Source organism: Gastrolobium bilobum, unplaced genomic scaffold (assembly GCF_033153095.1).
Source record: "Gastrolobium bilobum isolate Gb01-03AN ecotype WA unplaced genomic scaffold, APGP_CSIRO_Gbil_v1 utg12072, whole genome shotgun sequence".
Taxonomy (NCBI): Eukaryota; Viridiplantae; Streptophyta; class Magnoliopsida; order Fabales; family Fabaceae; genus Gastrolobium; species Gastrolobium bilobum.
The window spans coordinates 695532-716640 of record NW_026899161.1 but is presented as its reverse complement, the minus strand read 5'-3'; the positions used below and the strand labels follow the sequence as shown (position 1 = coordinate 716640).

The 21109-nt window shown below is 32.7% G+C and overlaps 4 protein-coding genes across 6 annotated transcripts; 2 read left to right on the top strand and 2 right to left on the bottom strand.

Moving 5' to 3' along the window:
• Positions 1-211: 211 nt before the first annotated feature.
• Positions 212-1009, bottom strand: LOC133287866 (pathogenesis-related genes transcriptional activator PTI5-like; the record flags this gene model as incomplete). Its single annotated transcript, XM_061485541.1, has 1 exon — positions 212-1009. A coding segment is annotated over one exon (588 nt), but the record flags the coding sequence as incomplete, so codon positions are not given.
• Positions 1010-11314: 10305 nt separating this feature from the next.
• On the bottom strand, positions 11315-12865 carry LOC133287850 (LOB domain-containing protein 24-like). Its single transcript, XM_061485526.1, has 2 exons — positions 12310-12865; positions 11315-11443 (listed from the first exon to the last, which is right to left on the bottom strand). The coding sequence occupies exons 1-2, from the start codon at positions 12836-12838 to the stop codon at positions 11397-11399; spliced, it is 576 nt and encodes a 191-aa protein (XP_061341510.1). The 5' UTR covers positions 12839-12865; the 3' UTR covers positions 11315-11396.
• A 2505-nt stretch (positions 12866-15370) lies between these two features.
• LOC133287926 (GDSL esterase/lipase At5g45910-like) lies at positions 15371-16961 on the top strand. Its single transcript, XM_061485629.1, has 5 exons — positions 15371-15611; positions 15733-15954; positions 16067-16215; positions 16341-16614; positions 16720-16961. The coding sequence occupies exons 1-5, from the start codon at positions 15371-15373 to the stop codon at positions 16959-16961; spliced, it is 1128 nt and encodes a 375-aa protein (XP_061341613.1).
• A 1560-nt stretch (positions 16962-18521) lies between these two features.
• Positions 18522-20568, top strand: LOC133287888 (rac-like GTP-binding protein RAC13). 3 transcript variants are annotated; one of them, XM_061485577.1, is made up of 7 exons: positions 18522-18629; positions 18722-18809; positions 18942-19051; positions 19167-19230; positions 19785-19849; positions 19946-20011; positions 20458-20568. In XM_061485577.1, the coding sequence occupies exons 1-7, from the start codon at positions 18531-18533 to the stop codon at positions 20554-20556; spliced, it is 591 nt and encodes a 196-aa protein (XP_061341561.1). In that variant the 5' UTR covers positions 18522-18530; the 3' UTR covers positions 20557-20568. The 3 variants fall into 3 exon arrangements, with proteins under 3 accessions (XP_061341561.1, XP_061341562.1, XP_061341563.1); XM_061485578.1 differs by lacking the exon at positions 19946-20011; XM_061485579.1 differs by lacking the exon at positions 20458-20568 and having other exon boundaries at positions 19785-19853; positions 19950-20006.
• The last annotated feature ends 541 nt before the right edge of the window (positions 20569-21109 follow it).

Genomic DNA, 21109 nt, shown 5'->3' with positions numbered 1-21109 from the left:
CATAATATACCAGTTTCTTTATAGCCTTCATTCTGGGCCGCAATATCATTATCAATCAAACAAGATTTTTTTTTTTGTATATAAGCCATTCAGAAAACGAGATTTACTTTAAATCTATGCGTCACTTCGGTGATGCTCTATGGTCACTTTTCCCATTACATTGTTGAACATTAGCCTATCTTTATATACACACTCAAGAGGATCCATAAGAGACACAAAAACAAAGAACACTTGACGTTAAAAAAAATAAAAATAAAAATAAAAATTCACTTACCTTTATAACAAATTTATGATCCAAGTATCAAATTCAACTTCTTTTTTTTTTTTTGCTTATTGGGATTGTTTGGAATACGGATACAAATGAAGCAACCCATTTCAGAAAAAGGATTCAAAATATTTCCAGTACTGTGCCCCAAGGACCCTAGCTATCTATTACCCCAGTGGAATTTGTGCAAGAACTGCTAGCACTTGAATCAGAATCGTGATTATTCAAATCATGCTTAGAAGAAAACTCCATCTGCAAGGAAGCTGCAGCAACAACATCAGGTGGAAAATTAAGCAAAGCCTTGGAACCCCTCATCTTGAAAGCTGCTCTGTCATATGCCATGGCAGCCTCTTCAGCTGTTTGAAAGGTGCCAAGCCATATCCTTGCTCCATGCCGTGCCGAGTCACGAATCTCCGCCGCGTACTTCCCCCATGGGCGGCGCCTCACCCCTCTGTAGTGCTTCTTTGCTATGCTCCTCGTGGCTTCTAGGCCGTGCTGCTGGCCACCGAGGGTTTGGTGCCTCTGAGGCATAAAAGGGTTGCTCATAGCATTAGCCTCGTTCAGAACTTGGTATATCACCATGTCCTGTGAGTCATTCTCATTTAAGGGTAACTCTGTTTGGGTTTGGGAGAATAAAACCATGGCTTCAATCTTTCTTCTTCTTTTTTCTTGCTTCCCCTGTTTTCGTGTCAGGGTCTCTCTCTCTCTCTCTCTGTTTTGGTGGCGTGTTGGTTTTGAAGATATGGGAAGGTTATATTAAATGGTTAACCGATTCGTATATATCTATGGAAATTGGAATGAATGGGCAAATGTGGGGTCCGAGAATATTTTGTGGCAGAGAGAAGGGTTTGTGGAACACTAACAAGAGTGGAATAACTTTCCTCTTTGCTGGTTGGTGGGCTAGGTTTATAGTTGTCATGAGTTTTCATTAATATTTACAACATTGCACTTCATGTAGTTTATTATATATAAATAAGTTTTTTTCTTTTTTCTTTCTGGTTTTGCTTAAAATGAATCACGCTAGACTAATATTGCATACATTCATAGTGATTACAACTTGCTTCCAATAATTCAATTGGAGACAAATTGTTATTATTATTATTATTATTTTTTCTTCATAATGTCATGTGCTAAAGAGTGCTCCACATATATGATCGTTGTTTATTTCCACTTTCTCTTCACGAAGAATGTGAAATAAAATTGAACACCTGCATGATCGATGCTACACTCAAGTAGGATGAAAATGACTGCAAACATGTTGATGCCCACGTGATTGTGGAATTCCAAAATTTAAATGATACGTCATCTATAAAGTTCTACCGTGAGTTTTGTTTCCATAAAAATTGGCTCAAAATCTTTTGGAAGCCAATGACAAAGTAACACAACCTTGTGCATAGGATTAATCTCGAATTCTCTAAATTGAATGAATATTATACATGGGGTGATGTGCCTATAACTTTTTCAGTTGTCAGGGTTTAGGCGTGCCACCTGAGTTGGAATTTGGAAATTGTAGAAAGAAAATGAGATGAACGAACATGACAGAAATGGACAACGGTGACAGAGACAAAATAATACCTATAACCCGAAGAATGTTTTCCATGGGCAAAGAGTGAAATACAGCTATTAGTATGACAATTACACACTGACAAACATGGCTTTAAGCTATTAAAAGTAGGTACATGCTAATGGATTTCAATAATTTGTGACAAATATAGAATTCGGATATCTCTATGCCATTATTGATTATTCTACCGAAAATCAATAGGAATCAATAGCTCTATTTAAGCTTAATTGAGTTAGTTAGTTTTATTTCATGGAATTTAAATTACAATATATGCTAGTGTGTAGTTGTATTGTATAAGTAGGATTATTATTTAAAACGTTATAAATAATGATGAAATGTACATTGTTTCTCTTATGGGGGTACCAAATGGGAAAAAAATCTAATATGTTTCAGACTGACTAGCATAAAAGGAATTTGACTAGTAAGCGATTTTGAATGAAATGCCGTGGAAAGAATTTTATATTGGAAACATATCACGTCCATGTCTTTTTCAGGGACATTGACCAATGTGCCACGCTTTGGCAAATAAATTACCAGAATGTCATGCGAACAGTAAAATTTTTCAAACTGCCACGCGTGATAATTCGCTACACAGTGTAGCGAAATATGTTTGCAAATAATTCGCTACACTTTGTAGCAAATTATGCCAGGTCAGATTGCCCCGTCAGCAAAAATGCCACGTGTCAACCCTGGAGTAATTCGCTGGGGTATGTAACGAATTAAGTTGACCAGGAGTCAGTCATGGCAGTCTCTTGTCAGACACGTGTCACAACTCCCATAATTCGCTATACCTTGCAGCGAATTACATGTCAGATTGCCAATCCTGTCCAGTCATTGTCGGGACATGTGTCAATACCCCCAAAATTCGTTGTACTTCCTAGCGAATTATGTACTTATTTTGCCATGAATCATAGCAAATTAGGAACCGCTCTGACTGATAATGGACAGATGTCAGCCCCCTAGTAATTCGCTAGGGGGCATAGCGAATTATGTTGCATAAAGTGGTACCCATGTAGCGAACTTTGTTACTATAAATCAGCTCAATTCAATTTCAGGATCCTATTCTGAGTGCGAAAATTTGCCATTATATACAAACATTACTACTTTTGTGTTATCTTTTGTGAATGTTAGTTTCTTTTCTACTCTTGTAAGATGAGTGAGGGTAGGAATGATGTAATCGTCACAGTTTATTATAATGGGAGAAGATATTTTGGACAAAACGGGCAAGTTTTTGAAGGTGATGCAAAAATGTTTTGCATGAGCCCAACATGCAATCTTCACGAGCTTAAAAAGATAATCTACAAGAAGTTGAGATTACAACGTGGTCAAAATCTTGCTCGATTGACCGCTAGGTGTGCCTCTGGTAACCCCGTGCAATGGGTTGGCGTCGAAATTGTTGAAGATGACGATGTAACGTTAGTAGTAGATGCAAGCACTTCAGAACACGGCGAGTCGAGATTTATTGAATTTTATGCAGAAGTCAACTATGGTGGACAATCAAACAGTCAACTTTCTCCACCATCCACTGAAATCATCGACATAAACATGGTGCCAGTGGTTAATCCGGAAGATGAGGACGCGTCCCCCGCGCCTGCACCATAAACTCAACAATTGTTTGATGAAAGCTTGCCGGTCCACGACATGTATGATCCATCATGGCGTACCGATAGTTCCGAGGAAGAGGTTGATGAAGGTCTTGTTCCGGACAGTGAGTCGTCGGATATAGATGTCGATGGTGATTCATATAAACAAATTATATGATTTTGGGATTTTGGATATGTTATTGTACAGGAAATGATAATGTACCATTTTGGGATGGAATCAGCCATTTCACGAATGTTAATTAGGAATATCCAGATCAAGAATTGGAAGATATGCATGGAGCATAAATACCTAACTGGCAGATGGGCCACGAGCTATATAAGGACCAATTGTTCGACACCAAACATGATGTACAAATGGCAATTAAACAATATTGTATGGAAAATAATCGCACACCAATCGTAGAGAAAAATGATAAAAAAGGCTGATAATGGTTTGTCAAAATCATAACGCCGGTTGTCCATGGAGGATGAGAGCATACCAAAAAAAGGGTGGCAGTGAATGGGTTATAGGCATATGGAACAACGAACAACGAACAATTAAATACAATATTGAAACAACAAAAACTAAACAAACAAAAACACTAACCCAAATAACTACATTAACTACAACTAAACATTAAATAATAACTTAAATAAATTTTAAAACAAAAAAAAACTAAAGAAAAAATAAAACTAACCTTTAGAGAGAGAGAGACCACACTTAGAGAGAGAAGGAGTGAGGTTGGAGAGGTGGGGAAGGGGTGGGGGGCGGAGGGGATTTATAGAAAAAATTTGAAGCAAGTTCGCTATGGTGTGTAGCAAACTTGTGCATGATTGACACGTGTCCAGCATGCTGCTGTGCAACAGGTTTTCGTTAGGAGCAATTCGCTACATACCCCAGCGAATTACTCCAGGGTTGACACGTGGCATTCTTACTGACGGGACAATCTGACCTGGCATAATTCGCTACACAGTGTAGCGAATTATTTGCAAACGTAATTCGCTACACTGTGTAGCGAATTATCACGCGTGGCAGTTTGGAAAATTTTACTGTTCACGTGACATTCTGGTAATTTGTTTGACAAAGCGTGGCACATTGGTCACTGTCGCTCTTTTTCATCTGGCACACGGTATAATCACTGCGATGCATATTAATATCTCCATGCCTACGGTGAGTCATTGAGTCTGAACATAATTTTCTTTTTCCTTGAATCATTAACGCCAATTTCTAACTCCACTTACTTCTTAACCAATCTTGCCTATTTAACAATAACAAAATAAACAAAGAGAAAGATATACTTACCATCAAAAAAGTTTACAATCAACTTAATCACCGTTGATTTTCGTCAATCTAACGGTTATAATTTATTGAAAATTATTTGATTGTAATTATTAATAATTATTAATTTCCAATAAATTATAACCCTTAGATTGACGAAAATCAATGATGATTAAGTTAGTTGTAAAGGTTGTAAACTTTTTTGGTGATAAGTATATCATGTCCCATAAAAAAAAATATTAACAAAGATCAAATCTAAGCATTGGATATATATGGTCATTTTGTAGTGGCGAACCATGAATGTAGCGGCAGATTCAGAAAATATTATTTATGTCTGTATATTTAGTGGTGGAGGTTCGGGGAAAACACCCTCGAATTTTTTTTAAAGAAAATTTTAAATATATTAAAAAATAAAAGAATATAAACAAGAAAAGAAAAAAATTTCAACTTTTATTATATTGTCTTCTTTCAATATATTTTGTTTGATTGAAAAGATGAAAGATATAGAAGAAGAATCAAAATGGAGACTGAGAATTGACTGATAAAGTATAAACCAATCCCTTATTATTTTTTTTGTGCAGCCCCCACCACCACTAGTGTCCCTAACAAATGAGGTCTCACACATAACTTGTCCCTTGAATCGTAACTACAGATAAATTCTGAGAGTATGTAATATTTTAGCATCATCCTAAGCCCATACTTTTTTTAATTAAAACTATTTTAAAACTCTGCATTAGGTTCGATCTGCACATGATCCCATCTGGGTAATAACCTATTAAGCATTTTTTTATATATCTAATTTTTTTTTTCAAATTTTGAATATATAAAATTTACTACATTAATTTATGAAATAATAAACAAAAAAAAAAAACTATAAAATTTGGAGTGGGGGTAAGTTTGCAATTAGTGGGAAATCTGATGGCAAAGCGAGGGAGCATGACAGCTCAGCATCCGGCTGGCTCATTCCTACTTGGAAGGTGACGTCGTCAAGGTCGTCACCGTGGAAACTTTCTGGTGGGATGACGTAAGCGACTTGGAATATTTGGAAAAATTCCCTTATTATGACATCATCATAGGATGAGATGGGACGTTGAGTAAAGTTGGTGGGTCCCATAGTTACTAGAAGTCCTATACCAATCTTTGTTTTGACATTTCATCCCAATTTCTTTTATTTATTTTTGAATAAATATTTTTTTTTTATCTTCGTTAAATTTCACGATATCTGCTTTAATTTTTAGCAAATAAAAAAATTACTCGTGATTTTTAAGAAATTTAAAATTGACCAATTTAGTAGAAATTATGGTTTCTCACAAATTCAAAAGATTCACATTAGTATCTTAAAAGGACTTGAATGAGTCTATTTTGAACTTCTTAAGAACCATGAATAATCTTTTTATTTGCTAGGGATTAAAGTGAGCATCGTGAAATTTGCCGAGGACCGAAAAAAATATTTACTCTTTATTTTTTTCAAATATTAATCTTGAAGGTTGTTTTTTTAGAAAAATAAAATATAAAATATGAGATAGCACACAAGTCATGTTCGGAGAATAAGACTAGACGTTTGCCCCGATTGTTTCACGTGGTTTGAAACCTTGACCAAAGAAAAATTACCATATAACATTGAACTCATTTTTGTTTTTTGTTTTTTTCATTTTGTTGGGTGTTTTTAGAACCGTTTTGAGAGGAAGACAAAACCAAGTTTGGTACTGAATGTCCTTTGATAATAATAATAATATTATTCCAAAGTCTCTTTTCTTTTAAAAAAATGAAAAGCATTTAAAGTTAAGTTTGAAATGTAAAGTTCTTCAAAGTCTGACAAGGAACATGATAAAATATAGCTGGAGTCCTTCTGCTTTTACTTTGAGGGGAGAAGAGAGATAGATTGCTGATTGAATTGAGAGATTAATTACCATCTTAATTGCTTTAGAAGCGGGTATGTACATGCATTTATATTTGTCAAACCTTAGTATTTCGGAACCAGCTTACAAAGAGTCTCTAGAAACAATTAGGTTTTTGGCTAATTATTTAGTTATTGAAAAATACACTCTATTCGTAAAGAATTATAAAAATAATAACTTCAATGTATGAGAGATTTAAAATTTAATTTATGTACCAATCCAAAAATATAAATACCCGAACTATATAATTTGGACATAATTGGATTGGTTCTATGTAGAAAAAAAATATACAAGACTATTTAAAATTAGTTTGATAACTTTAAAAGTATTGATTGTTTCTTTACTGACATTGTGAAAAAATAAATAGACCAACATTTTCACGTATAAAAAATATTAAAATACATGGTATGTGAGATTTTATAATATTATATATAAATTTATTATAATATTTACTATGTGATATTGTATTATGAAAAATCGCATGTGGCACTGTATGAGATACTTTGTAAAATTATATTATTTCATTATTACAATATTATATTTATATTGTAAAAATGCTCTATAAATAGAAGAGATATTGACATGAAGCTATATAAGTATTCATCAGTATAATAATTAAAAGAAAAAAAAAGAAACAGATAGAAAGTGAGACTGGAAAATTTTAGAGGAGGCTCAACACATAAATAAAGAGAATAGGAATAGAAGTTCAAATATATTTGAAAAAAATAAAGGTGAAGATGACTTGTCTGTTCAAACACAAACTTGGGGCAATTAATTATATACTTGCAACAACAAAATTGTATAACCTCTTACAATTTATTTTTTATCGTCAAATCAATTCATTAATTAACAGTCCATAATTTTCTAATAAAATCTTTTTTTTTGGTATGCTTCTAATAAAATCTTTAGTTATCCTTTCTTCCGTCTTTCTCTCTCCCATTTTTTTATGTTTCTCAAGAAGTCCTATAAAAGGTGAATTTACTTGAATGTGATTGTGGACATTATTTTGATTCAGATAAGATTTCGGAAAGAACATGATAAATGGCAGTTCTCAGTTCTGTATAAAAATTGTTAATTTCCTCACTTCCTTTCTATTCCTTCTCATACTCCAAAATACACCTTATTTTGTATTATTTAATCAATCATGATTTTCCCAGTCAAAACATTGAGGAAGATCGAAAACGAGAGAGAAGGACGGTAAAACATGTATTGATTGATTAAGTTTTAGGGGAATTCTGTTTACAAATTTTTTTAATAAATTTTTACAAATTACAATAGTGTTCTTTCGGGAGAAGATAATGTAGTTTGTAAATAAAAAAGTTTGTAAATATAACCTGCTCCTAAGTTTTATATGAAAACTTTATTGTTGTTTAATTATTTTAATAGCCACGCATTAAATGAGTTTTATATGAAAATTTTGTTCAGTATAATACCATATTTCGGTTTGATAATATGCAATTTTGTATGCCTAAAATTTATTTTTCTCAAGTCGCAGGGAATATTTTTTCCTTAGAAAATATTAATGTTTCTCCTAGAACATGAAATAAAATTATCTCTGTAATTCAAAAATGACTTCATATTGAAATTGGGTTCGTTTTTTCTGTAGTTATTGCAGATAAGTTATCTGCAGTAAGCCCAACACGATATCGTTTTGCGGTAGAAATTATGGTATTTTTGTAATTTTAATTTATTTCAGGGTTATTATAGTCTTTATAATTATGATTATTTAATATTTTAATTCCAAAACGATGTCATTTTGGAAGTAAATGCATATAACTTATATGCAGTAACGACATAAATATTATTTTGTTTGAAATTTATGGGGGAAAATACGTGATATTTTAATAGAATTTATTATATAAAAAAATAAAATTTCAAAGTACCCTATACTTTTTTTTTCTAAACCCCGAAACGACATTATTTTTAGATTGCAAAGATCATAACTTCATCTCCTGTGCATAAGAAATTTTTTCCCCTAAAACAATGCATATTTTTTCGGGACAAGTTTAAAAAAATTGTGACATATATTTCAAATAAGTATAATCATTTAATGAAAATTTATTGATCATGTTTTGGTATGATTAATATTTTTACATTTCCAATAGTTTTTGTATAATTATTTAATGAGTTTTATAAGAGTTATGTTGTAGGAAAAGTGATTATGTAATGTTACAGAGATTCGTTTTGCGTGCCATAGTTTTTTTTTTTCAAAAAATGTGGACCCTACAAAATATTGTGTCTGTAGGAAAGTTTGTTGTGTCATGTTGAATGACAAATACAAATCCCTTATTTAATTCAAGATATAAAAATAAAATAATCATACATAACATTGTGTCATTAGATTGGTGGATATTGTTAAAAAAAACGAAACTTACATAGAGATATAATAAATTCAAGGTATGTATGGTAACCTATCCGAGTTGGATTGGACATTATCGGGGCAAAGTCCGAAAATCAGTGGAGCAATCCAAAAAAAAAAGGTATGTACGGTAATATTTATGAAAATAATTTTTCTTACTATTTTTAATATAAGAAATAAAAATAGTTAAAAATTATGTTTGATAAAATTGCTCTTTTTTTATTTTGAGATTGAATCAATAGCCGAGGAAAAAATTTGAATTTTTTTTAATTTATTTGTTTCGGGTATAAAAATAGGAAAAGAATATTCATCTCCAAATATCAGAATAAAAAATAAAATAATTATCGTGTACATCCTTAATAACTAAAAATATTAACTGCGTATCCAAGTGTGGTGGCTCAGTTGGTAGCATGGGAACTGAGTGGTGAAAGAGGACCTCGGTTCGAATCCCACCAACACTACCTGGGGAGGGGCATAAGTACCGTAATTCTTGAACTCGCACTCGAACTCTGAATTAGTCTTGTAGGTGACTGAAAGAGTCGAACCCGTAAGCGACTCAAAGAGTCAAACTCGTAGGAATAGTAACTGCGCTCATGCAATAGAAGATTGTTAGTGTAATTGGGTTTTAGAGTGTCTTGGTACTATACAAGAGATAGTGAAAAATAGAAATATATTTTGATTGAAAATTGGATAACAATATTGCCATGCATTTTAAGTTTACCAACTACTGATGACTAGGAGATCTTTTAAGGGAGTGTTTGGTATAATAGAAAATTTTGTTTATCTAGGAATCACAATTAATGGAAATATAGTAGGAAAGTAAATTTTTTAAAAAAGTTAAAAAAAGAAGTTGTTTTGATAGGCCAAAATATTATTAAAAAAATTGTGGGAAAATTAGCATTTTGCGGGCAAAATCAAAATACCACCCTTTGGTGGTATTCTCATGTGGTATTCTTACTTTATTTTTACACATAAAATACATTCTCATACAAATAAATTTTCTAGGCATTTTATGAATAAAAAAAATTTCTAGGCAATTTTTTTTCAAACTCCTACCAAACATTGTCACATTTGAATTTCATCCCCACTTTCTTAGGCAACAAAATAAAATCCCCCCGTCAAACACGCTCCAAGATATTGCGTCAGAGGAAAATTAATTAATTAAAAAGAAACTATCGTCATTCATGATAAGATGATACATTAGAATGTTTATAGAATTTAAGTATTATGAATAAGGAGTTGAATGTGAAGAGTTGAGTTTTTTCACCATTATTAAACATTGAATATACATGACTCTATCATTTAATAGTCATCATGGTTTATAAATATGAAAAGAAATCAGAATAAATGAGTTACCTTTTATTTGCCTTTTTTACCAAAATTCTATTAAAATGGATTTTGAAATCTTTGAATTCATTCTACATTCATTTGATCAGGTAGTTTGTGTCCGCGGAGTGATGCTTATTTGAGAGTATCATCACTAAATAAAGGTATGGGTATAAATGAGACAGTTGGTCTAACATATGCCTACGGCTCAGCCTATTATATATAGTAAAATAGAACAGACTCAGGTCTTAAAAAAGTCTAACATGACTTTCTTTTATATGCCTAGCCTATAAAGCCTACAAACCGACCTATATTATATAATTTATTTTAAATATAATAAAGTGATATTATTTTAATTATTTTTTTAATTATTGAATGCTTAGTAGACTTAAACATGCTAATAGGCCTAGATCAAAGTTTTTATTTTTGTAAATATAGATCAGATCAAACTTATAATTTAGGCTTATATAAGACTAACGAACCAGATCAAACCTAATTTTTTTTTATATAGACATTGGCCTCTTTCAGGCCAAATCTAGCCCAACCGAACTTATTTACACCTCGAAACTGAAATAATCTGTTCTATCACAATTGTCATTAACTTTTGGGCACCATAGAAAAGGCAAATTGTCTTTGACATAGTGTGTAACACTTTCCTTCTTTAACTTCACGTTGTTATTGTATGTTTCAATTTCTTAAATACATTTCACGAAATTGCTGGTATTATTAAATTAATTTCTTAAATACAAATTTTTCTCTAATAATTATTTTACATTATTTTTCCATCACATACAACGATTAGGATGATAACAATGCTCATCTACCAAACATGATTCTTGAGAGCAGCTAGCTGCGCTACCACAATAGCATCCATAGTGGAGAAGAGGAATTTCTTAATCGAATATTACACAAAATTTTATAGCCATGTATTGAATTATATAATATTGCTAGTTTTAGTGTAAAATTACCCAGATGATGAATGTTCTAAAATTTCTATGCACAGTAATTTTGCTTGTGAATTCTTTTACACTGCAAACTCAACTTTATCCTAAGAAAAGCGGGATTACCAAGAAGAAAACAGGAGGTTTGATGAGACATGATCATTTTCTTCCTGTGTCTTAATCATCGATTTTCAGTCATCTTCTCTTCACTATTCAACTGGCTTTCATCTAAAATGAGATTAAAGAAAAGTAAATCAAAAGAAGAAAGCAAATTCTATGACTACTAGTTCATCATCTACGCATGAAACAGTTCATTGTAATCATATATATATATGAGGATAAGAAGTTATGAAGGCATACATATATGCAATTTCAAATTTGTAAAATTTGAGAGAAAACTCAAAAAGGGTTTTGGCATGCATTCTAAGCAGAAAGAAATAGTAGAAAAGGGTCAATGGATTGAACCTAAAAACAGAAGCCATTGGCCCATACACAAAAAACCAATAAAGAAGGGGCAGAAGAAAAAGAAATAGTAGAAAAGGGTCAATGGATTGAACCTAAAAACAGAAGCCATTGGCCCATACACAAAAAACCAATAAAGAAGGGGCAGAAGAACCTTTCCTAATGCATGAAAGAGTTCACCCAGAAATAATCTCCTCCCCCTTTTTTGTCTAAATTAACATAACCAAAGTATAGACACAAAATCATAGAATTATTTGCATGTGTCAACAACATCTTACAGTATCAACTGCAATAATTTCCACCTTCCATATTACATTGTTGAATTTGGTGCACAATTTCCAGATTAGTTTCTTTTCTCATGTGAACTATTTTCCAATTAATTAGTCAGTGATACAAAAACAGAGGATAACCCATGATTAACCTTAACTAATTAAGCGCTACACTTCTACAGTTCTATCTCTATCTCAACTACGAATACAAGAAATACACCGCACAAAGATAAAAAATTTCACCTAGTTCTTTCTACCTAATAGTATTACTTTCTTTTTCATACCCAGTCTGTTCTGTGAAAATATCAAGAATCTAAATATAATAAGAGAAGAGAGAGAAAGAAGTGGGAAACGAAGTTTGACCTGAATCTTGAAGAGTATGGGTTTGCTGTTGAATACATTGTTGACCTTCTTGCTCAACTCTGTTCGAGCTTGTGCTTCCTTCACCAGGATGATTAAGAGAATGCGGAAAATCACTTCTTTGAATCCGTGCATTGTGAGTGGGAGCTACTTCATCATCATCATCATCATCATTGTTGTTGTTGCCAAGTTCGGGGGGATTCAATAGGTTAATGAGATTGTTATTCTCTTGCTGTAATTTTTTGTACTGACCAAGGGGTCCAGAAACAGGGTCTTGGGTCCACATCGAAGCTTCCCATTTCATAGAGTTGGCAGCTTCTTGCCTCTCTTGTTCACCAAGGAATCTAAGCATCCTTTGCATGTTGCTAAACCCAAAAACTCCTTGACATGCTTCAAATTCTTGCGTGTTCTGCGGTGGGAAGTGAGGAGCCAAAAGACAATCTTTCCCGCACTTTTTCCTCATCCACTTGCAACCTCCGCATGTATATGGGGCTCTGCTTCCCCTTCTAGTTCTATCCCTTTCTTTTGACATTCTTGAATCGATGATGATGCCAAGAAACAATAACAGTTAACTATTTTCTGGAATACGTACTCAGTGTATCCAATTTGGTGTTCCCATCAGTTCTAGTTAGGATTTCGGCTTTTATAAAGATGAGGTGATCTTATGTGTTTTCCTATCAATTCGGGAATCATCCGTTTACAACTCGAGTGCGAGTTCCACGTGGATAGGGCCACAAATACTCACAAATTGACTTCAGTTTACCCTTATCCTGTATTACTAAGACAAATTTTTTATTATTTTATATTTTTTGGCAATTCGAAATTTTTATTTACGCTTTACTTATTATTGCTTTATTTTGTTATTTAGGCTTTATTTTCATTATGTTTGCTAATTTTTAATTTTATTTCCCTTTTTTTTATATTTATAACGGTGTTATATTAAGTTAATGGAAAAAATGTTTATCTTGTTAGATGACACAATTTGTGTCATTTTACTTTTACAAAGAGGCAGGACCTATATCTTTAATTTTTTTAGTAAAGCCCTTTTTGGATCCTTAACAAAAAAATATGATCCCTACTCTCGTCCCTTATAAAAAAAATTAACTTTTGGTCCTTCTATAATTCTAGTTCTTTAAAAATAGGGTCCTCAAAATTTTAATAAAGACGCAATTTAATCCTTAAAAAAAGACTAATATAAATATTTTTTTATAATGGGCGAAAATAGGAACTGTATTTTTTGTTAGAGACCCAAGATAGGTTTTACTCTATTTATTTTTGAGTAAATACACTTTTTGGTCTCTAACAAAAAACACGGTTCTCCACTTTAGTCCCTTACAAAAAAATATTAGTCTTGAGGTCCCTAAAAAATTCAAATGGACCCATTTAGTTGAAATCGTGGTCCCTCACAAATTCAAAAAGATCCACATTAGTCTCTCAAAATAATTAAAATGAGTCCACTTTGAATTTCATAGGAATAAGCCAACTAATATTTTTTAGTAAGTGATTAAAGTGAGAACCGTATTTTTTTATTAAGGACCCAAACGGATATTTACTTTTTATTTTTTGGCCACTCTCTTGTCAGATTAGAGCTGACAAAAAGGGCTCAAGCCCTAAGGCCAACCCATCAAGCCCTAGGGCCAGCCCTATAAAATTTTAGCCCTTTATGTAATGGGGTCATTTTAAGCCCATCCTTTTAAAGCCCTCTCATTATAGGGTTAGGTTGGGGCTGGCCCGCGGGCTACAATATTCAACCCAATTTACAACGAAAAAATTTCATCAAAAGTTTTGACGAAAAAAAGAATTCCTTCAAAAATTTTGACGGAATATTTTCCGTCCAAAATCTTCGATGAAAATGTGACCCAATGAAAATTACAACAGAAATATTTGTTTTCAAATTTTTTGAGGGAAATGTATCTGTGAAACTTTCGACGGAATTTAGATTTCGTAAAGATTTTTGACAAAATATTTTTTTCGTTGAAATTTTTTACAGAAATATTTTCGTCAAAGTTTTTTACAGAAATAATTTTCGTGGAAAATTTTTAACAAAAATGTGTTCCGTTTAAAATTTTGATAGAAATATTTTTTATCGAAAATTTTGTCAAAAATATTTTTTGTCAAAATTTTTTGACGGAAATGTGTTTTGTCAAAAATTTTGACGGAAAATTTTTGAGACAAAAATTTCAACAAAAACTTTTTTCATCAAAAATTTCGACTTAAATTTTTGTGTCAAAAAATTTGACGGAAATTTTTTCGTCAAAAATTTGGACGGAAATTTTTTCGTCAAAAACTTTTACGGAATTTAGATTCTGTAAAGAGTTTTGACGAATTTTTTTTTTCGTCAAATTTTTTACAGAAACGTTTTCTGTCTAAACTTTTTACGAAAAAATTTCTATGCAATAATTTTTTTTAAAAGTGACAATTTTCTAAAAACTATTTATTTTTATTTTTTCTAATAATTTCTATGCACCATTTTATTATAAATATTTTTTTTTTTTAAAATACATATTATTTTTTTAGAAGGCCCGCGGGTTGGCTTTAACCCATAGGGCTTTGGCCCGTGTGAATCTATATCATTGTGGACTTTTTGACCCTAATCCACTTGGGCTAAATGGGCCGGGCTGGCCCGTTTTCACAGCTCAATGTCAGATGATATATCTTTTCTTTCACTTAAAACCACACAAGTTTATCATACACACTTTTTCCTAACTCAATTGTTACAACGTCTAAATTTAGTGTATGGATCTATAATGTAGGTGAGTACAGTGCAACAAACAATATAACTATAGAAAGAACCAAAAGAGATTGCAGCACATAATGTTCAGAGTAACAAAACCTTAAACCAAGAGATCCATATTCAAGGATAAGTCGTTAGATGGCCTTAATTAAATATCTTCTGTTACAACCAAAATATGACAAAATAGAATCGAAGCAGCAAACTATATTTATGGCTTGACAAGTGACAATATATAAAGCTCAACTCCAAGCACCCCTCATCCAACTCCAAGTACCGATCGATCTTCTTTACATTGGTCCTTTTAAGTTCCTAGCTTACAGGAACATCATCATGAAGATCTTTATTCTCTTTAGCATCACCCTCGTATGTGGTTTCCTTGCTTCAAATGCCAATACTCTGCCATATGAAGCTATTTTCAACTTTGGTGACTCTATAAGTGACACCGGAAATGCTGCTTTCCTCCACAAACCACCGCCTGGCAAGGTTATCCGCGACAGTCCTTATGGCTCAACATTTTTCAAACATCCAAGCGGTCGCATGTCAGATGGACGACTCATCATTGATTTCATTGGTATATATATATTTACCATTATTTTCTTAATAATAGAGTACGAAACATTACAACTACTTAAATTATAATTCTTTAGTGATTGAATAATTAATACACTAACATGTGGTCATTTGAATTGTAGCTGAGGCATATGGGTTGCCATTTTTGCCAGCCTATTTGAATCTCACCGAAGGCCAAAACTTCACGCAAGGAGTAAATTTTGCATATGTTGGTGCAACTGCACTTGATATGGAATACTACACTCGAACCAAAATCAATCCACTGACGCAAGATGCAAAATCGTTGAGAGTTCAACTTGATTGGTTTAAGAAGCTCAAACCCTCTTTCTGTAAAACCAAAGAAGGTTGGTTATAACAAAACTCTTTTATAATAATATTTCTATCCAATGCAATACATGAAATTTTCTCAACATGACTTAAATAACTTTTATATATTCCATTCTATGACACACACAGAGTGTGATAACTGCTTAAAGAGATCATTGTTTCTGGTTGGAGAGATTGGTGGGAATGATGTTATCGCGCATATGGTGGCAAATAAAAATATTCCACAACTCCGAGAAATAGTTCCCCTGATTGTTGAAGCAATTACCAATACCACCACTGTATGTTTATCAAATTTAAGTAGCATCAATTTTAATAGTTCATTTAGCATTTAATTTGAAATTTGATTGATTATATCACGGCCGGTGGTGAATATCTGTATCGTTTTTTGTTTAATATTTGGTAGGCATTAATAGAAGAAGGAGCTGTAGAGCTAGTGGTACCAGGGAACTTCCCCATTGGGTGCAATTCTGCAGTTTTGACGGTGAAGAAGAGTGATAACAAGGACGACCATGACGAATTTGGGTGCTTGAAATCTTACAATACCTTGGCTCAGTACTATAATGAGCAGCTCAAACAGGCCATAGAGACACTAAGGAAGAAAAATCCTCAAGCAAAGATAATATATTTCGACTACTTCAATGATGCCAAACGTTTATTTCAAGCACCACATCAATATGGTGCGTTGTGTTTTTATTTTCATTCATTGGATGAACAAGTGATATCTAATTTTAGCACAATTTATTCTTATCAAATTCATTTAAATATGTACATTAATTATGCAGGCTTTTCAGCTGATAAGAGTGAGACTTTCAAAGCATGTTGTGGAGCAGGTGGACCTTTCAATTTCCTTCCAAACGTAAGTTGTGGGGAGCCTCGCTCAACTGTTTGCTCTGAACCTTCAAAACGTATAAACTGGGATGGACTCCACTATACCGAAGCAACTTACAGATTAATAGCAAAGGGACTAGTTGAGGGACCTTTCGCAGATCCTTCCCTTAAATCTTCTCCTTTTAAGATTGCTTAAAGTTGGCGCAAATACTCAACAAAGCTTTCTTTGGATGAATTCAAGAGAGGATTTGGTTGTTGCATGCATAGAGTCTCTACAATCTATGCATGAGAAATCTGATTTTATTATATATATATATATATATATAGTTTAAGGGATTTATAAGCGTCGTGTTACTGGAATTTGTTTAGAATATATTATAGACTGATTGAATTCCGTGTCTCAAATTTTTACTTTTTTGTTTTTCTAAAAAGCCAGTAGGCCCCACCTATGTTGTCTGTGCAGGAAATTATAAAATTTTTCTGTAACATGACATACATAAGCCTCATAGTTTAAATACAACGACACAAAATTATTATTATTTACGAAATTGTATTAGCTAATTATGCAATAAAGGATGTCATTTGTATACAACTAAAACTTTTAATTTAATTTTCCTTCATGCAAAATGTTTTCTCATTATAATTTAATTTTTCTCTAAAAAAAAAGCTTTATTAAAAATAGAATATGACTTATTTTGAATAACTTAAATAATAATGGGAAAAATACTTCTGCAGTCACTAAGTTATCTATATTTATTCTCAAAACGACATTATTTTGGTATTGAAATTTTAAAAACTTATAAATATAAAGAGTATTAATTAAAATTACAAAAACACCATGATTTTCGTCCCAAAACAATATCGTATTGGGCTTACTGCAAATAACTTGTCTGCAGTAACCGCAGAAAAAACAAAAGATACATAAATAAACTGATTAAACTCTTTTTAACTAATTCTATAAAAGCTAAGGGTTTTGTTAACTTCTTACAAAAGCATTTGACATGTTGTTTCAAATCGTATCAATTATTTAGAGAAAGTAAAAAAAAAAAAAAAGTATCAAATATAAGTACTTTTTGAAGACAAAAAAAAGGCACACCTATCAATTCAATGAGCTCTAGTTGTTGGGCCATTTGATTTGTGTGTTTAGTGCCGGAGAGTTCCACAGACAGCAGCCATGATAACCGTGTTTTGTGGAGTCTTCATTGCAACTTATAGTTAACAAAACGGTAAAGTAAAAGGCATTCACATTTGGGCTTTTCTAAAAACAATGGACCCAAGAAAAAGCCGATGCCAGATCAGCCCAGCTAAGCATATAGGACCAACTACGAAATGTATAATTCGGGAAACGAAGAAATTTTACAAGCAATTCACAAGAAACTTTTTGACTTGATTGCATCATATCATATCATATCTTAATTTGTTCTTTTATTTCATCATAGTGTATTAGTTAATTAAGCAAATTATTTGCTTTTCCATCGTCCATTCCCTCCCTTCTTCCACACTTAACCAACTAACGCATGCACCATATACCTACTTTGTTACCCTCCCTGGTTTTGGCCTTGCACTTAAAGTAAAGAAAAGCTTTGTGGGGCAAATATTTTAAATTAGATAAATTTGGATGAGCCACAACTAAAGTAGGTCGTAGACTTGCTGCTAGGTTGTTAAGTTCCACCCACCACGCCCTTCTCTTTCACTTTTTTCATTCTTTTAAGTTCATACTTCGTTTATAGTTTCAATGTTTTTGTAAGTAGAAGAACACAACACAATGACTACTTCCAGATTCATCAAGTGTGTGACAGTTGGTGATGGTGCCGTGGGAAAGACGTGCATGCTTATATCCTATACAAGCAATACATTTCCCACAGTAGGTTTTTATTTATTTATTTATTTTTGAATCATGGTTGAAGGAGCTAGTAATAAAGCTAATACTATTTTCCTTTGCTTCCTTTATGATAGGATTATGTTCCAACAGTGTTTGACAATTTCAGTGCTAATGTAGTGGTGGATGGCAACACTGTTAATCTTGGTTTGTGGGATACTGCAGGTTGGTCAATATCATCTTTCTTTCTGAGATTACATCTTCTATGTTAAATTCAAAATGTTGAAGAGAGAAATGTTTTTGTGAGCTTGTGGGACTTTTGAGTTAAGTAATTGGTGTAAAATTGTGGATTTACAGGACAGGAAGATTTCAACAGGCTAAGGCCTTTAAGCTACAGAGGAGCTGATGTGTTTTTGTTGTGCTTTTCTCTCATCAGTAAAGCCAGTTATGAGAACATTTCCAAAAAGGTTCTCTCCTCTTTGCTCCTTTTTCTGTAACTATAATTATGTTTTCCCTCAGATTAGTATCTGCCACCTTTGCAGTCTTTAAGGGAATTATAATTATTGGATTCTTGACAAACAGTGGATACCTGAGCTGAGACACTATGCTCCAAATGTACCTGTTGTGCTTGTGGGAACAAAACTAGGTGAGATAATTCTCTCAAAAGTAGCATAACAATCATGCGTTGACTATCCCTTTTAAGTCAATAATCAAATTGGTATGCCATGAAAGTTCAGTTTCTGCATATAAACAACGTCCTTTGTGTATATTCTCAATCTTTATCAAGGATAATTGAAGCTTAATTTTCTTTTGTTCATGCATTACACAACTCTGCTTTGATAATCCACCCATGAAACTTTCGTAAATAAAATGCATTACTCACCAGTCATCAACAAATTTTCAATTGCAAGTTGTGTGCCATGACAGAAAACAGAAAATATAAGGCCAGTTTACAGCAGGTAGTTAAGAAAGACAGAAAAAATTATTACTTTCATGAAGCCAAAAAGAAAACTATATATTCCAGTTTCTTTTATTTTCTGAATGAATTTAATGTTTTCAAATCAATTTCATTTATAATATCATCAACATCTTGCTACATGTCGTCCCCTTGTTGATTAAATTACATTAGTGTTGCTCAGCAATTTTGTCATTGGACCTCAAACCTAATTTTGGTTTCTACTTAACTCTTTCATTGCACAGATTTGCGAGATGACAAGCAATTCTTGGTTGATCATCCGGGAGCCACACGAATTACAACTTCTCAGGCATGTCCTCAACAAATTAAACCAAAATATGCTTACATAGAATGTGAAAATCTTTTTTCCAGGGACAATGTATTTAACAATAGCTGTGATGAACAGGGAGAAGAACTTAAGAAAATGATTGGCGCAGTCACTTATGTAGAGTGCAGTTCTAAAACACAGCAGGTAAATATCAGAACTTCATAACTGTTGGGTTTTTAAACTTTATTTGAATAAAAGAAAATAGAAAATGAAAGGTTTTGTGGTGAAGAGGTGTGTCCCTTAGGAATTTGTTAGTGGACAATTAATGTGTTTAGATTTCCTAAGTTAGTCATTAGTATTTCTAGTTATTTGCTATTGCTTTTAAATAGTACCATGTAAATCATTTGTATGTAAGGCTTGAATGTTAAAAAGATATACAAAGAGGTATATTCAGAGAACTCCTTGTGTGTTTTAAGTGTTAAAGAGAAACACCATTAGAGGACCTGCGATTAACAATTACTTTTGTAAACATATTTTGATGCAAACTCCAAACTCTAGTTTAAGGTGGTCGATCTATACTTCAATCCAATTCCCAATTGGAAAGTAATTTAACTGTCTATGTTCTAATTCTTTCTTTCTTTATGTTTCAGAATGTGAAGTCAGTTTTTGACACTGCAATAAAGGTTGCATTAAGACCACCAAAGCCTAAGAAGAAAGCACGCAAGAAAAGGACATGCTTTTTCCTCTAAGTATTTTCAGATTCAGTTGTCTATCACCCAAAATCACTTGTATAACAGGGTTGAAACCACATTCTTTAGTTTTCGTGATTATAATATATAGAGAGCCTATGGGATCATAGCTGATCTCTATGAAAGTTTTTGTATTCCTCTTCAATTATGACAAATGATGTTTAGTAATGCATTGTTAAATTAATTATTTGCTTTTGCTGTGTTCAGTTGCTCTTATTTTTAGGGTTATGTGTGATTTGGTTTCACAGAGTACTGCATGGTTATAACGCAATTTCAGTGCCAGCCCAAATACTCTCTCCAGTTCAAAGTAACAAAAAATGTCAAGAAAATGGGATTGGTGTTAAATTTCAATACAGTATTACTATGTAGGGTTCTGTTCACACGGTCATGGTAATATAGGATTAGTGTCAACATTCAAAGTACTCTGACGCAATTTTTTAGGCTTATTGAAACTTCATCTTGGTAAAAGAGTTGAAAACCCACATATTCTCCCGATTAATAAGGAGAAATAACCACACTGGTATACATAGGGATTTGCCTTTGTTCCGTAACT

Coding starts and splice junctions, on each gene's coding strand:
- LOC133287850 (XM_061485526.1), bottom strand. CDS start 12,838: ATGTCAAAAGAAAGGGATAGAACTAGAAGGGGAAGCAGAGCCCCATAT. Junction 11,444..12,309: donor CCATACTCTTCAAGATTCAG/GTCAAACTTCGT, acceptor ATCTCATTTTAG/ATGAAAGCCAGTTGAATAGT.
- LOC133287926 (XM_061485629.1), top strand. CDS start 15,371: ATGAAGATCTTTATTCTCTTTAGCATCACCCTCGTATGTGGTTTCCTT. Junction 16,216..16,340: donor CAATTACCAATACCACCACT/GTATGTTTATCA, acceptor AATATTTGGTAG/GCATTAATAGAAGAAGGAGC. Junction 16,615..16,719: donor TCAAGCACCACATCAATATG/GTGCGTTGTGTT, acceptor TTAATTATGCAG/GCTTTTCAGCTGATAAGAGT.
- LOC133287888 (XM_061485577.1), top strand. CDS start 18,531: ATGACTACTTCCAGATTCATCAAGTGTGTGACAGTTGGTGATGGTGCC. Junction 18,810..18,941: donor TGGTTTGTGGGATACTGCAG/GTTGGTCAATAT, acceptor GTGGATTTACAG/GACAGGAAGATTTCAACAGG. Junction 19,052..19,166: donor ATGAGAACATTTCCAAAAAG/GTTCTCTCCTCT, acceptor CTTGACAAACAG/TGGATACCTGAGCTGAGACA.